At 47.7% G+C, this 13,949-nt stretch overlaps 1 protein-coding gene across 1 annotated transcript in view; it reads right to left on the reverse strand.

Moving 5' to 3' along the window:
* Nucleotides 1-3,002: 3,002 nt before the first annotated feature.
* Nucleotides 3,003-13,949, reverse strand: part of LOC122938202 — a 28,614-nt gene continuing 17,667 nt past the window's right edge. The window contains exon 4 of the mRNA XM_044293565.1: nucleotides 3,003-6,895. Coding sequence (XP_044149500.1) covers nucleotides 4,209-6,895 — 2,687 coding nt within the window. The 3' untranslated portion in view covers nucleotides 3,003-4,208. The remainder of the gene's footprint in view (nucleotides 6,896-13,949) is intronic.

Consider the following 13,949-nt stretch of genomic DNA (forward strand, 5'->3'; position numbering starts at 1 on the left):
CATTGCCAAATGCTATACACCTGTGGTAATGGGGCTAATTGACACACCTGTACTCACAGATTGAGATGTGTTCAATACCGAATGCGATATATCGTATGGAGCAATGGTGGGTGTTAGCAGTGGCCGTACACCTATTATGCATGTTGGTGGAATATTCTTATGATAAAAAAGTATTATAGGTTGCTCTTAGGATCTATCTTTATACAATCACCAGAACCTTGATGGGAGTATGTCTCAGTCCAGTGCTCTCTTTTATCTTAATACTTGTGGACATATTAATATTTGTTCCTCTGTGTTGATTACATGGGTCATGTTTAGTACCTATCTGATCGTCAGGAGGTAATATGCTCTGTAAAAGAATAACTTTTGGTAGTTGGTTCCGTATTGGGGCGGTGCAATATTACATATCATGAGCGCTGTTTGAAGGGAGAGGGGGCATTTTGCATAAATAAAGAAGTGTCCTCCTCGTGGGCTTATCTATCAAAATGTTAAAATGTCCAGGATGTTGATACTGGTGGCGAATCCTCAACACAGATCATCAATATAAGATGGCCAGGGGTCCGGTGCCTTGAATCAGCTGTTTAGTTGCAGTTCCGGAGCTGGAAGTGGGCGCCAGAACTACCGCGCTCCATCCATTGTGCAGTGGACGGGGCTGGTAACTGTAACGCTACTCCTATTGTTGTGTGTGCTGCAGTTACCAACTCCATCCACTACACATTGGATGAAACTGGTTATTTTTGGCACCAGCTTAATTTCACACATGTACCGTTACTGTGAGAATCGGCACATGCATGAATATACTTTACAAATCCGAACCCAGAATTTGTTATGAAGTATAATGAGCAATCGGTGCATGTGTGAGATGAAGAAGGTCACCCGATACCGGCGGCCACCTTAATCTGCCCTCATTGTAATAAATATATTCTAACAGTGCAGTTAAGGTTTTTCCTTGCCTACAATAATGATAATATGATGAATTAATCGGGGTTGTCTTTCTTCTGCTTTACGACGATTAATTATCTCAATGTTCAGCTCTTAGATGAGATATGGCCTCTAGCCGGGATACAAGAGGAGATACGGCCTCTATCCCGGATACAAGATGAGATATGGTCTTTAGCCTGGGCACAAGAGGAGATACGGCCTCTAGCCTGGGCACAAGAGGAGATACGGCCTCTAGCCTGGATGAATACAGGTTCTGTATGGTATCCTGCAGAACATTGGCCCACAGATGTCATAGCTGGGCCTGTAGATCCTGCCCACTTGTAGGTCGGTGAAGCTGGCGTCCCAACTGGTCTCACAAATGCTCGATTGTTGATAAATCTGGTGACCGGGCGGCCAAGGAAGTGCTGTAATCGAGAGGAGACATTCCTGGGAAACCATTGCTGTGTGCGGGCGAGCCTCACCCTGCTGAAAAATGCCAGTTGGAAGCCCTGCCATGGGAGGAACACATATGGCGGCAGGATGTCCTGCTCATATTGCTGCATTGTTAGTGTCCCTCTTATCACTACTAGGGACCCCGACTGTCTAATACGATGGCTCCCCAGATCATCACACCGGCAGTCGTTCCACAGCATAGCCAGAATTGAAGCAATGACCACAAGGCCTCCATACTCCAACCCAACAGTTGTAGGATCCCAAACAGAACCTGGATTCATCACTAAAGACAGTTCCAGTCGTAGCAGTCCAGGTTTGTAGTTCACACCATTGCAAACTAAGATGACGGTCACTTACTGTCAATGGCAGGACACATACTGGGAGTCAGCAAAACAAATTTGATTTTGCTAAGCATCGGGAAATGGTCCGAAGAGATAAGGGGCTGTAATAAAGGGTCCGCCTCTGTCTGGATGCTGGACAACAAAACTATGCCTGTACTGGTGGTCTGTCTCAGCAGTTCAGAGCCTGCTTGCTGTGTATGTGTGCCCTCATATAACCTCTGCTCCCAGCACCTCCTAACAGCTAGGTCAGAATGGCCTGGAATTTGTTGAAACCACCATCCTGCTGGTCTCGGTCCAATGATGTGCCGCTCTCAAAGTCTGTCAACTGGATAGAATGTCTTTAAGCACTTCATAGAGGCCTTCCTCCTCAAACCACTCATTCTTAACTGCTTCTTCAGGAAATGTTCAACCCTTCTTATAACTGTCTGGTCCTGATTCTGAATTCAAGATGAATGCAATCCTTGACATCAAGAAATCTCAAGGCAAAACTGCTGATCTAATTGACTACAGATATTTTGCTCTGGGAAAAAAAAGATCCTGGACCTGTGGAAAATATCTATTCTCATCCGCTCATCCAAAAATGTCATCAACAATTTCTCCACAAGCAATGGTGAAGTAATGTAATGAGACGTTGGTTTATGTTTTGGGCACCCAGAGTTCTCTTCCTGGACTCCATTCTCCTCCAGAATCAACAGGTTCTGCCACAAGTCATTCTGCTGCTGGGTTTTGCACATTTTCTGTCTTTCAGTCTTTTAAAAGGGCCAGTGTGCACTAAATGCCCATGACATCAGCCAGTACCTGAATGCCTAAGCTTTATAATGGTCCATCACACACCACTGTGGGCCTGAACACTAAGGTCCATTGGAATCCAGTCTGCTTTGGTGTTTGTTCCTGATGTTTACAGTTAAGACTTGGCTTGTTTTCCTGACCACGTTCTTGTCTGCTGCCTGTCCTGACCATTGCCTGACTTAATGTTACGACTGAACGCTACCAGCCCTGGCCGCTGACTACTGACTTGATAACGCATTTGGGAACTTCTGCTTGCCTGTATGTCAGCCACAGCCAACTTTTCTCCATACCATGAAGTACTTCCAGTAAGTCTCCATACAGGACTGGTCTCTTTAACCACCCTGCTTCCAAAGCATCACACTGAGCCAGCCAGTGTTTCATCCGAAGTCGATTCGCTCATCCCTAAAACCCACCCTCAATATGACATCTATATAGTGACGGCTACAAAAACATGGAGGCAACAAACATCCAACACCAAATTATCACCAAGAATTATGTCTGGGAATATTTTATTAGATGATACACTCTGTTCTGACTCTGTGACTGGAACAGTCTTGATGGTGAACTGGTTAAGGTTACTTTGAGTGTATGAACCAGGGTCGTACTGGTCCATCAGAGTACCAAAGGAACCTAAGACCATCAATGTGCAATGGGCAGAAGACTGGAGGAACACTGGACTGTAGAGGAAGCCCTGCAGCTGCTCAGTACCAGAGGCAGAGCTCCAGCACGGAGTCTGTTCTGCTTATGTTAGAAGGTGTTAAACTTTGCTGATAATTCCAGTGGGAGGGGAGACACAGGGCAGACAGATCAGCCAACGGATCGGGCATTGCAGGGGGCATGGCCAGCAGATCGGGCAGTGCAGGGGGCATGGCCAGCAGATCGGGCAGTGCATGTTCTGTGAACAGAAGCAGACATGCTCCTCCTGCTTCCTCAGGGTTGTGCACGGAATGTTATCAGAGCAGGGAAAGTGACATCACAAGTCATGTGACCCTCAGCTAATCAGCACATGATGTCACATTCTAAAGAGATTCAATGGCCCATCGAATCTCTTTAGAATGTGACATCCTGTGCTGATTTTTTTTTAGACCTTCTATAGCTGCTTCACATAGTAAGCAAGACAAAAGCTATGTACACCTGCAGAGGCACTTTTTCATGATTTCATTTTACTCATTTTGGGCTAAATTTTTTTTTTTTTAATTGGCCTTTAGTAAAATGATTAAGCCGTTCTCTCCCAAAGGATTAACCATTTGTTTAGCTGTGTGAATGTTCTTTCACTTTGTGCAAGTCATCCAATAACCCTTATCTCTAAATGACTGAGAGGTCATAAACACTTATTATTCATTAAGATAAGAATTGAGCTATAATGGGTGTGTAGGAGATCAGAGATAAGGAACCGTCAGCTGAGCTGCCTGATGGAACAAAAAAAATAATAATTACAGATCCACCTAGAGAATCTCATGCCTGTACAGAGACAAGGGCTAAAAAATGTTATAAAGATTAACTAAAAAAATGATTTTGAGCTCAAAATGAGTACAATGAAATAATAAAAAAAAATGCCCTCAAAAGGTGTACATAGCATTTAGCATTTTATGTTTACTCGAGTTATAAGTGTGACAAATGTGCAAAAAACATAAATAAAAGAAATTATGAATTATTCATGGCAAAGAACATACACTACGCCAGACGTAACAATTGCCAGTGGATTCATCTGCTCCTATGTGTCTTAATATGTCTATGCAGACCAGGTGCATCTCTGAAACGCCTCCTGCACTGGGAGCACTGGTAGGCCTTTGCCGTGTGAATCTTGCGATGTCTATTCAGAGATGACGAGTCGTTGAACCTTTTTCCGCATTCGGCACAACAGAAAGGCTTCTCTCCTGTGTGGATCCTGAGATGCCTCCGCAGCTTTCCAGCTTCCTTGAAGGCCTTGCCACATTCTGTGCAGGGGTAAGGCCTAAGTTCTGTGTGAGACCGAAGGTGTTGGATAAGATTGGCTTCACACTTGAAAGCTTTTCTGCACTTCTGGCATTTATAGGTCTTAAGGCTGCTGTGGGTCTTCTGGTGCCCTTCCAGCTGGAAGCCGTGCTTAAAGCTTTCGCCACAGTCACAATGAAATAATTTTTCTTGGCACCTGTGGGGGATGAGACGGCGACAGTCATAGGTAAAACTCTCCCCGCACTTGCTACAGGTCCTCTGTTTGATATCAGCCACTGTTTTCCTGCTCCTTTTAGTTACATTTTTCTGATTACCCAATGACTCTGATTTTTGGCCGGGCTGTGCTGCGAGATGGCTTCTCCATCGCAGATCAGTTGTAGCACAGATTATTCTAGGTGACTCTTTGGTGGTATTCTGTGTGAATCTAGAAATGTCCTCCTTGGTCTTGAGCACATCTTGAGTAGACCAAGTTGTCTGTTGAGTCAGTTCCCATTCATCAACCTCACCCTTGATTCCTGATGGTGGTGCACTAAGTCGAATTTCACACGTGGTATTCTCCAAAAGGCCATCCTCCCACTCTTGCTTGACATTAATTGGGTACAGTTGTTCATCAGCATTAGATTTATGTACCACCAGATTTGGGTTTGTGGCAGGAGGACCCTCATGAGAACTGCAGGCAGAAGTGAGCACAATATTCTGATCTCTTTTGTTTTTTAACCCAAATTTGGTGCTGTTTTGGTGATTATCGCTGTTGGAGTTGACTCTGTTGTCCATGTCTTGGACCATGTTCTCCTGACTCAAGGTTCTTGTATTTTGGGTATGAATATCACTGCTTGAGGCAGGTGGTACAATCAGTATTACGTAAGACTTACACATATCATTTACTATTCCCTTAACATAGCTATTAGTCACAGGGGTCCAATCCTTGCCACCACCACGCTCTACGGTTGGATGTACCTCGCGGTCGCACTCATCCCTTGTATCTAATGGTTTCATGATCTCTTGGTATGTAACACCTACACTGTTTAACTCTTCCGTGAGGGACAATCTGGCGTCACCAACAACCTGGGGGTCACCCTGTCCACTTTCCATTACCTCGGCTTCCAGGGTTAAAAGACTACTACAAACTTGTCCACCTTCCACGCATGTGATTGATGGTTTACTCTGGGATTCAGCATCCAGAGCACCATTTCTGGGCTCCTCTCTGACCAGTTTTCTCGACTTGCCTTTCTTTAAAGGACAATACCATTTGCCATGTCGAATCAAAACAGACGCGTCGTTGAAGCATTTGCCACAGCAGTCGCATCGAAAAGGCCTCTCACCAGTGTGAATACGGACATGCCTGCGTAGATTGCCAGCTTCGTTAAAGTTTTTATTACACAAGCTACAAATGAACGGTTTTTCTCCAGTGTGGGATCGAATGTGAACCTCCAGAGATGATTTGCGCACAAAACATTTTCCGCAGGTAGAGCATTTGTGGAATTTGGAGCCGATATGTGTTTTCTGATGAATGAGAAGTTGGGATTGGTAATTAACTGAAGCTCCGCAGTCTGAGCGAGAGTGTTTTCTGATGCAGGAGTTGGCGGTAGTATGTGTTATTAGGGAGGAACGCAGTGTAAAGGTCTTGCCACAGTCCACACAGACGTGATGATTTTTCACTCGGGTCTGCTTCTCTATAGCGGGCATCAAACCTTCATCTGGGTCACTATGGTTCTCCAGGAAGTTCTTATAGATTTCACCCTTCTTGTGAGTTGTCTTCTCCTTCTGTCTGGCAGATATGGGGTAGATCTCGGTGGGAATATTGAGTTTTTTATGTCGAAGATTCATTTTTGTATTACTAGTGTTATTCCAGGAGTCTTCCAGTATCCTGATGGTGTTACCCTGGGGTCTTGTGATGGTGTTACCCTGGGGTCTTGTGATGGTGGTACCCTCCGGTCTTGTGATGGTGGTACCCTCCGGTCTTGTGATGGTGGTACCCTCCGGTCTTGTGATGGTGGTACCCTCCGGTCTTGTGATGGTGGTACCCTCCGGTCTTGTGATGGTGGTACCCTCCGGTCTTGTGATGGTGGTACCCTCCGGTCTTGTGATGGTGGTACCCTCCGGTCTTGTGATGGTGGTACCCCCCGGTCTTGTGATGGTGGTACCCCCCGGTCTTGTGATCGTGTTACTTTGTGGGCTTGTGATCGTGTTACTCTGTGGGCTTGTGATCGTGTTACTCTGTGGGCTTGTGATCGTGTTACTCTGCGGGCTTGTGATGGTGATACCCTGAGGTCTTGAGATGGTGTTACTCTGCAGTCTTATGATGATGTTACCCTGGGGTCTTGAGATGATGTTACCCTGGGGTCTTGAGATGATGTTACCCTGGGGTCTTGAGATGGTGTTACTCTGCAGTCTTATGATGATGTTACCCTGGGGTCTTGAGATGATGTTACCCTGGGGTCTGGCTGAAGACGTCTCTGTGGAGGAGAAGAGAGATCTCATGTGAAAACACAGAAGACCACAAAACAGTTTCAAATAAAAGTGTCCCTGTGAAAAGATACAGATGTCAATCACCTGTTGGTTCTGTACAAGTTTTCTACGTAATAAAATTACTTATCATATTTTTTGGAATATAATAAACACTTTTTTCCCCCAAAAGTGCTTCTTGCTAAAGACCGCTTCTATTATGGAAGTGGTCATCAGAATGAGGGAGGCGGTTACTGTACTCACCTTCCCTGGTCTTCTTCTGGGCCACGTTTTGCACGTAGGCACGAACTATCACCTGAAGCTGTGCAACGTCAGGTCACAGTGCAGCTCGGGCCGGAAGAAGCGATGCGAGGAGCGGTGAGTCCTGGATCTGCAGCTCCATCCAAAGCAAGGGAGGTGATGGGAGTCTGATCTGAAGCTGACCAGGGGGGGAGGGGGGGGTCTGATCTAAAGGCTGATGGAGGGGGGTCTGATCTAAATCTGATGGGGCTCTGATCAGAGGCTGATTGGTGGGGAGGTCCGATCAGAGGCTGATTGGTGGGGAGGTCCGATCAGAGGCTGATTGGTGGGGAGGTCCGATCAGAGGCTGATTGGTGGGGAGGTCCGATCAGAGGCTGATTGGTGGGGAGGTCCGATCAGAGGCTGATTGGTGGGGAGGTCCGATCAGAGGCTGATTGGTGGGGAGGTCCGATCAGAGGCTGATTGATGGGGAGGTCCGATCAGAGGCTGATTGATGGGGAGGTCCGATCAGAGGCTGATTGATGGGGAGGTCCGATCAGAGGCTGATTGATGGGGAGGTCCGATCAGAGGCTGATGGGGAGGTCCGATCAGAGGCTGATTGGTGGGGAGGTCCGATCAGAGGCTGATTGGTGGGGAGGTCCGATCAGAGGCTGATTGGTGGGGAGGTCCGATCAGAGGCTGATTGATGGGGAGGTCCGATCAGAGGCTGATTGATGGGGAGGTCCGATCAGAGGCTGATTGATGGGGAGGTCCGATCAGAGGCTGATTGATGGGGAGGTCTGATCAGTGGCTCATGGAGGGTCTGATTAGAGGCTGATGGGGTTTTGGGGTTCTGATCTGAGGCCTGATGGAAAATATTTTTTTCTTATTTTCCTCCTCCAAACTCTGAAAAATTACGATAATCACTGAGTGACAGCATTAATTAAGCAATATATAGAAGTATTACTGGAGCATTATACAGCAGTATTACTTGAGCACATAATGGCAGTATATGGAAGCATTATTTAGCCATTATCTACTAGTATATGAAGGAACTGTAAGAGCACAACATGAGTATTATTGATGCACTGTATAGTAGTGCCCAGTACTGTGTGACTGTATGGAGCAGTGACATTTCTGAGCACTTCATGGCGGTGTTAATTTGGGACACAGTGTAGGCTTTTTGGTACAGTGTCTCAGCAGTGTCTTACCGTATTTTTTACCCTATTAAGACTGAATCTACCCATAAGACGCACCTAGGTTTTAGAGGACAATAGGAAAAAAATATTTTTCATTACACCCCTGATTACCACCAATCATACCCCCAATGTTAATCAGATCCTCAGCTGACAGCCCCAATAAGACCCCCAATGTTAATAAGACCTCAAATCAGACCCCAATCAGCCCCATGCCTCTCAGCCCCCATATGCCTCTCACCAGCCCCAAGCAGCCTTATATCAGCCCCCAATGCCTCTTACCAGCCCCCTGGCAGCCTCTCTTCAGCCCCCATTACCTCTCATTAGCCCGCAGCAGCCTTATATAAGCCCCCATTGCCTGTCCCGCGCCCCCAGCAGTATTATATAAGCCTCCTTGCCTCTCACCAGCCAGGGCTCCAGATGGCGATCAAAATGGTCGCCAATGAGACTTAGAATTGCAAAATGGCCACAAGACTTTGTAGTCTTGTCGCCATTTGCGCCTAGACCCTCCGCTCCTCTGCCGCTTTAAGAAGAACGGGATTTCATACAGCAGGCAGATGGCAATCCAATAACAGAGCTCCGCGCAGTACAGAGCTCTGTTATTACAGAGGAGGCTGCTGATTGGTGATAGTATCCCCCGGGCTGCCCTGCCATTGGCTGCTCCTCTCACCCCCCCCCCCCCATTCTCCCGCACTGAACACAGCAGCAGCTTGATCTTCAGTCAGAGTCATGAAGACAGGGAGCCGCTCCATGCCGACTGCTCCATAGAACAGAGGTTAGCTTGAGAAGCGAATACTTAACAATCCACAAACAGACAGTCACAGTCACCCCTGCGCTGATAAAGGCTAATGCTTATCGTCTTTACAACCCTGATAACACTCGGGGCCGCTGCTGGTGCTCCGTGTGAGCTCCCTGCCTGGGCTCACAAACATTCTTAATAAGGGAATAAAAGGGTTAATAGGAGCCCCGCGCTGGTCAAGACACTAAAAAGCCAGTGAACCATATCTCTTTCAATAATCGTGCTTAGTAGGAGGAGATAACCTCCAGGGGATAACCTCCCCTCCTTCTAAGCATGGACTTTTGAAAGAGATATGATTCACTGGCTTTTTAGTGTCTTGACCAGCGCGGGGCTCCTATCAACCCTTTACATACTTAACATTAGCAAGTGGTGAGATGACTGATGATCACCTCGCCACTTGCTAATGGCTGCCGCTGCCCAGTATCCCCCCGCCTACCTACCTAACTTTCTCAGCGCATCTCCTGTTTTATGCTGCTGAAGTGGGGGGGGGGGACCGTTTCTGGTGTGAGCCTGATAAGTGCGATTGTGACCAGTTCCATCAGTTGGCGCACGTGCGGCGGTATGAGGGAGCACTCCGCCATTTGTACAGCCTACAATGCGGAGTTGCCACCACGCTGGGGAGGCTCAGGTGTGGCTGGCAGTGAAGGTGTTAAGGCTGCAGGGCTGCCGGTCGTTAAAGTAACGTTAGGCTGATATAAGGGGCAGCCGCGCAGCCCACCTGCTCCTTGCAGGACTCTGATCATGCACCCTCCCTAACTATGGGCCCACTTACCGGCTACAGCCCCCCTACTACAAACCCAAGGGGCCCTACTGGAAGCCTCCCTACAAGGGGGCCCATGAAGTCTGCCCTTCCCTTTAACTGCCTGGATAACTACCGGTTATGGGCTCAGCTGTAGGCCTTGCTCAGCCAGCTGGGGCCGGAGTTGGGGCTGACTGAGCCGCTCTTACACCAAAGAAGTAGGGGTTCAGGTGAACCCCAGAGTGGACGCGTCTGTTCAGTGTTCACTGGGGCCCCGTACGCTGAAGAGCCGCAAGGGATGGGCCCTACTGTGCCATGCCACACCTGGGCAGCATGCCGGACTGCGTAACCTCACCCCAGTCAGTCCGCTTTCCCCTCACTGTAGCCAGACAAGTCTTTTATTTTTTATTATAATTATATGTATTTTACATTTGGCGACTAAAAAATTAATTTGGCTCCTAAACTTTTCAGATTAGGAGCCAATGGCTCCTTGAGATATTTTTTTGTCTGGAGCACTGCCAGCCATGTTACATTAGCCCCCATCAGCTTCATATTGAAAACAATAACAAAACACTTACCTCTCCTGCTCCTGGACGCCGCCGCTCCTCTCCGACCACGATCTGCTTCCTCCTGCTGTCGGCTGTGCTGTGAAACGACGTGCACAGCGTGAGGTCATAGAGCGCCCTAACGCTGTGCGCAGCCACTGCACAGCCGACAGCTGAGGACCAGGAAGCGGTGAGTACTGAGAGCCTTCACCGCTTCCCGGTCCACTTTAATGGCAGGCGAACCTTGAAAAACCTTCAGGTCATATTTGGAGCCACCAAATACTTACAAGAAGTAACCAGACATACCAGAGGGGGATCAATGGCAAAAACTCCCCCCAAAAATATGTATTTTAATCAGGAGCCATTTTTATGCGTCTTATAAGGGAAATTCTCAGAAATGTGCCCTGCTGGAGCTTACAAAAAATTATTTTAGGTCATGGGAGTACGGTCCTTAAAAATTAGGCATTGACCTGACATAAAAGAAATTGTGATTATGTGGCTCGAGGTACATTATGCGGTCAATGGATACACATTTTAATGTAGCCCACTGGAGTACAGGCCTCAAACATTAGGCATTCACCGGACAGAAAAGAAGTAATTATGTTGTGGCTGGAGGTATATTAGACGGCCATTAAATATCAATTTTACTGCAGGCCAGTGGAGTACAGGCCCCAAAAATTATTCATTTACCGGACAGAAAAGAACAATTGATAATGTGGCCGGATGTACATTAGACGGTCACCGTATAGTCATTTTACTGTTGGCCAGTTAGATTACAGGCCCCAAAAATTATGCATTCAACGTACATAAATGATCAAGTGATTATGTGACTGGAGGTCTATGTCACGGTGGGGAGTGGGGGAAACCGTACAATGTAAGAAGGATAAGGGTAGCAACTAAGCCAGGAAGCAAGGAAAAGGGAAGCAGGTCACCTCCTAAAGCATCCCTAAATCTAGCCCTGTTCTCCTAACTGTATGAGCCGACCCATAAGGTAGGAGGGCCCATACGCTGGAACCTCAGAACCCTTAAATACCCGAATTTTCCTGAGGTTAGGAGACAGGGACCAGAGACAACCAGGTTCATCCAAGACACGGATGAAGCAGAGTCTCCACAAGCCTAGCAACAAAGGGAAACGGAGAGACCATTCACATCAAGAGGATCGGCAGGTAAGAACAAGAAGACAACTCACTTACCTGCCGAAGCCTCCACAACTGGAACCCGTGCATCAGTACAGGAGCCCAAACACACAGAAGGTCACAGTACAAACAACCACACAGGTGTCCGGCATACCAACTCTGCCAGAGCCCTCCATGCTCACACAGTGCATGGCAGGCCCCAAGCAGCGCTGCATACAGGCCACAACATACAGGGCAAACGTCAAACATACATGTAGGGACAAACACCAACAACAGCCCAGACATGTAACAACCATGAAGACGTACAACACAACCTGAACATAAACCCACACCAAACATACAACAAGTGAGGTTGGGTACATAGAGGATAAGGGAGACAAAGCAATGATATCGATGTCCTACAAGGTGGCCCTCAAGGACTGGGCAGATAGATCCCCCTGGACTGGAGCGGAGCTCCAGCACCAACAACAGCTGAAGTACAACTGCCTCCAGCCAGGAAGCCACAGGAGATAAAACCCAAGTGACAACACCCAGTCAGGGAGTTAATCCTTACCGCACCAGACAGGTGAAGGCTACACCTTAATGGAAAGTGCACACCCCAGCCAACACGCAACACGTTGCCACCGGCAACAGCATGCGTGGCAACCATGTCACGGCGCACACAGCCAAAGCCGAGACACTGCCACCACATGCCTTAACAGCAACATGTTGCCACCGGCAACCGCAAGCATGGCACAAGTGTCACGGCGCACTCAGCAAAGGCCGTGACAGTATATTAGACGGTCAATGGATATCAATTTTACAGCAGGCCAGTGGACTACAGGCCCCAAAAATCATTAATTCACCGTACAGAAAAGAACAATTGATAATGTGGATGGAGTTGGCCAGTTAGATTACAGGCCCCGAAAATTATGCATTCGACGTACATAAATGATCAAGTGATTATGTGGCTGGAGGTATATTAGACGGTCATTGGATATCAATTTTACTGCAGGCCAGTACAAATAGATGTCAAATACATATGCTTAAAAGAACAAAAAATATAAAATTGGATTAAAAACATGGCTAAGGGCTCTTTCACACTTGCGTTCTTTTGTTCCGGCATAGAGTTCAGTCGTCGGGGCTCTATGCCGGAAGAATCCTGATCAGGATTATCCCCATGCATTCTGAATGGAGAGAAATCCGTTCAGGATGCATCAGGATGTCTTCAGTTCAGGACCGGAACGTTTTTTGGCCGGAGAAAATACTGCAGCATGCTGCGCTTTTTGCTCCAGCCAAAAATCCTGAACACTTGCCACAAGGCCGGATCCGGAATTAATGCCCATTAAAAGGCATTAATCCGGATCCGGCCTTAAGCTAAACGTCGTTTCAGCGCATTACCGGATCTGACGTTTAGCTTTTTCTGAATAATTACCATGGCTGCCGGGACGCTAAAGTCCTGTTTGCCATGGTAAAGTGTAGTGGGGAGCGGGGGAGCAGCATACTTACCATCCGTGCGGCTCCCGGGGCGCTCCAGAGTGACGTCAGGGCGCCCCACGCGCATGGATGACGTGATCGTCATCCATGCGCATGGGGCGCTCTGACGTCATTCTGGAGCGCCCGGAAGCCGCACGGGCGGTAAGTATACTGCTCCCCCGCTCCCCACTACTACTATGGCAACCAGGACTTTAATAGCGTCCTGGCTGCCATAGTAACACTGAACGCATTTTGAAGACTGATCCGTCTTCAAATGCTTTCAGTTCACTTGCGTTTTTCCGGATCCGGCATGTAATTCCGGCAAATGGAGTACACGCCGGATCCGGACAACGCAAGTGTGAAAGAGCCCTAACGAAATCCCCCCTCTTGAAAAAAATAAAAAATAATAATAATAATAGTTGAAATTCGATAATACGTGGTCGCCATTCACCGGACAGAAAAGGCCTTTTATGCCGCTGTATTTACCTAAGACAGGGACCATTATTTTTTCTGGGTGGTGGCGGATATGTGTGGGCTGGCATAAAGGAAATTACACGTGGTCGTCACAGTTGTTAAATTCCTCCGAGATCCATGACTCATTTACTTTTAGAAATGTGAGGTAGTCCACACTGTCGTGGGCTTGGCGAGTGCGCTTATCGGTCACGACCCCCCCTGCTGCGCTGAACGTCCTTTCGGACAGGACACTCGACGAGGGGCAAGCCGAGAGTTCCATGGCAAATTGTGCCAGCTCTGGCCACAGGTCAAGCCTGCACACCCAGTAGTCAAGGGGTTCCTAGCTTCCTTAGAGCGTCCACATCGGCCGTTAACCCGATGTAGTCGGACACCTGTCGGTCTAGGCGTTCCCTGAGGCTGAATCCGGAGGACGGCTGTCGATGGGTTCCCTGCAATAATGATCTCATATCCGAAGTGACCAACACATCTTCAAACCGCCCTC

The sequence above is a fragment of the Bufo gargarizans genome, chromosome 5 (assembly GCF_014858855.1).
Source record: "Bufo gargarizans isolate SCDJY-AF-19 chromosome 5, ASM1485885v1, whole genome shotgun sequence".
In the NCBI taxonomy this organism is placed as follows: Eukaryota; Metazoa; Chordata; class Amphibia; order Anura; family Bufonidae; genus Bufo; species Bufo gargarizans.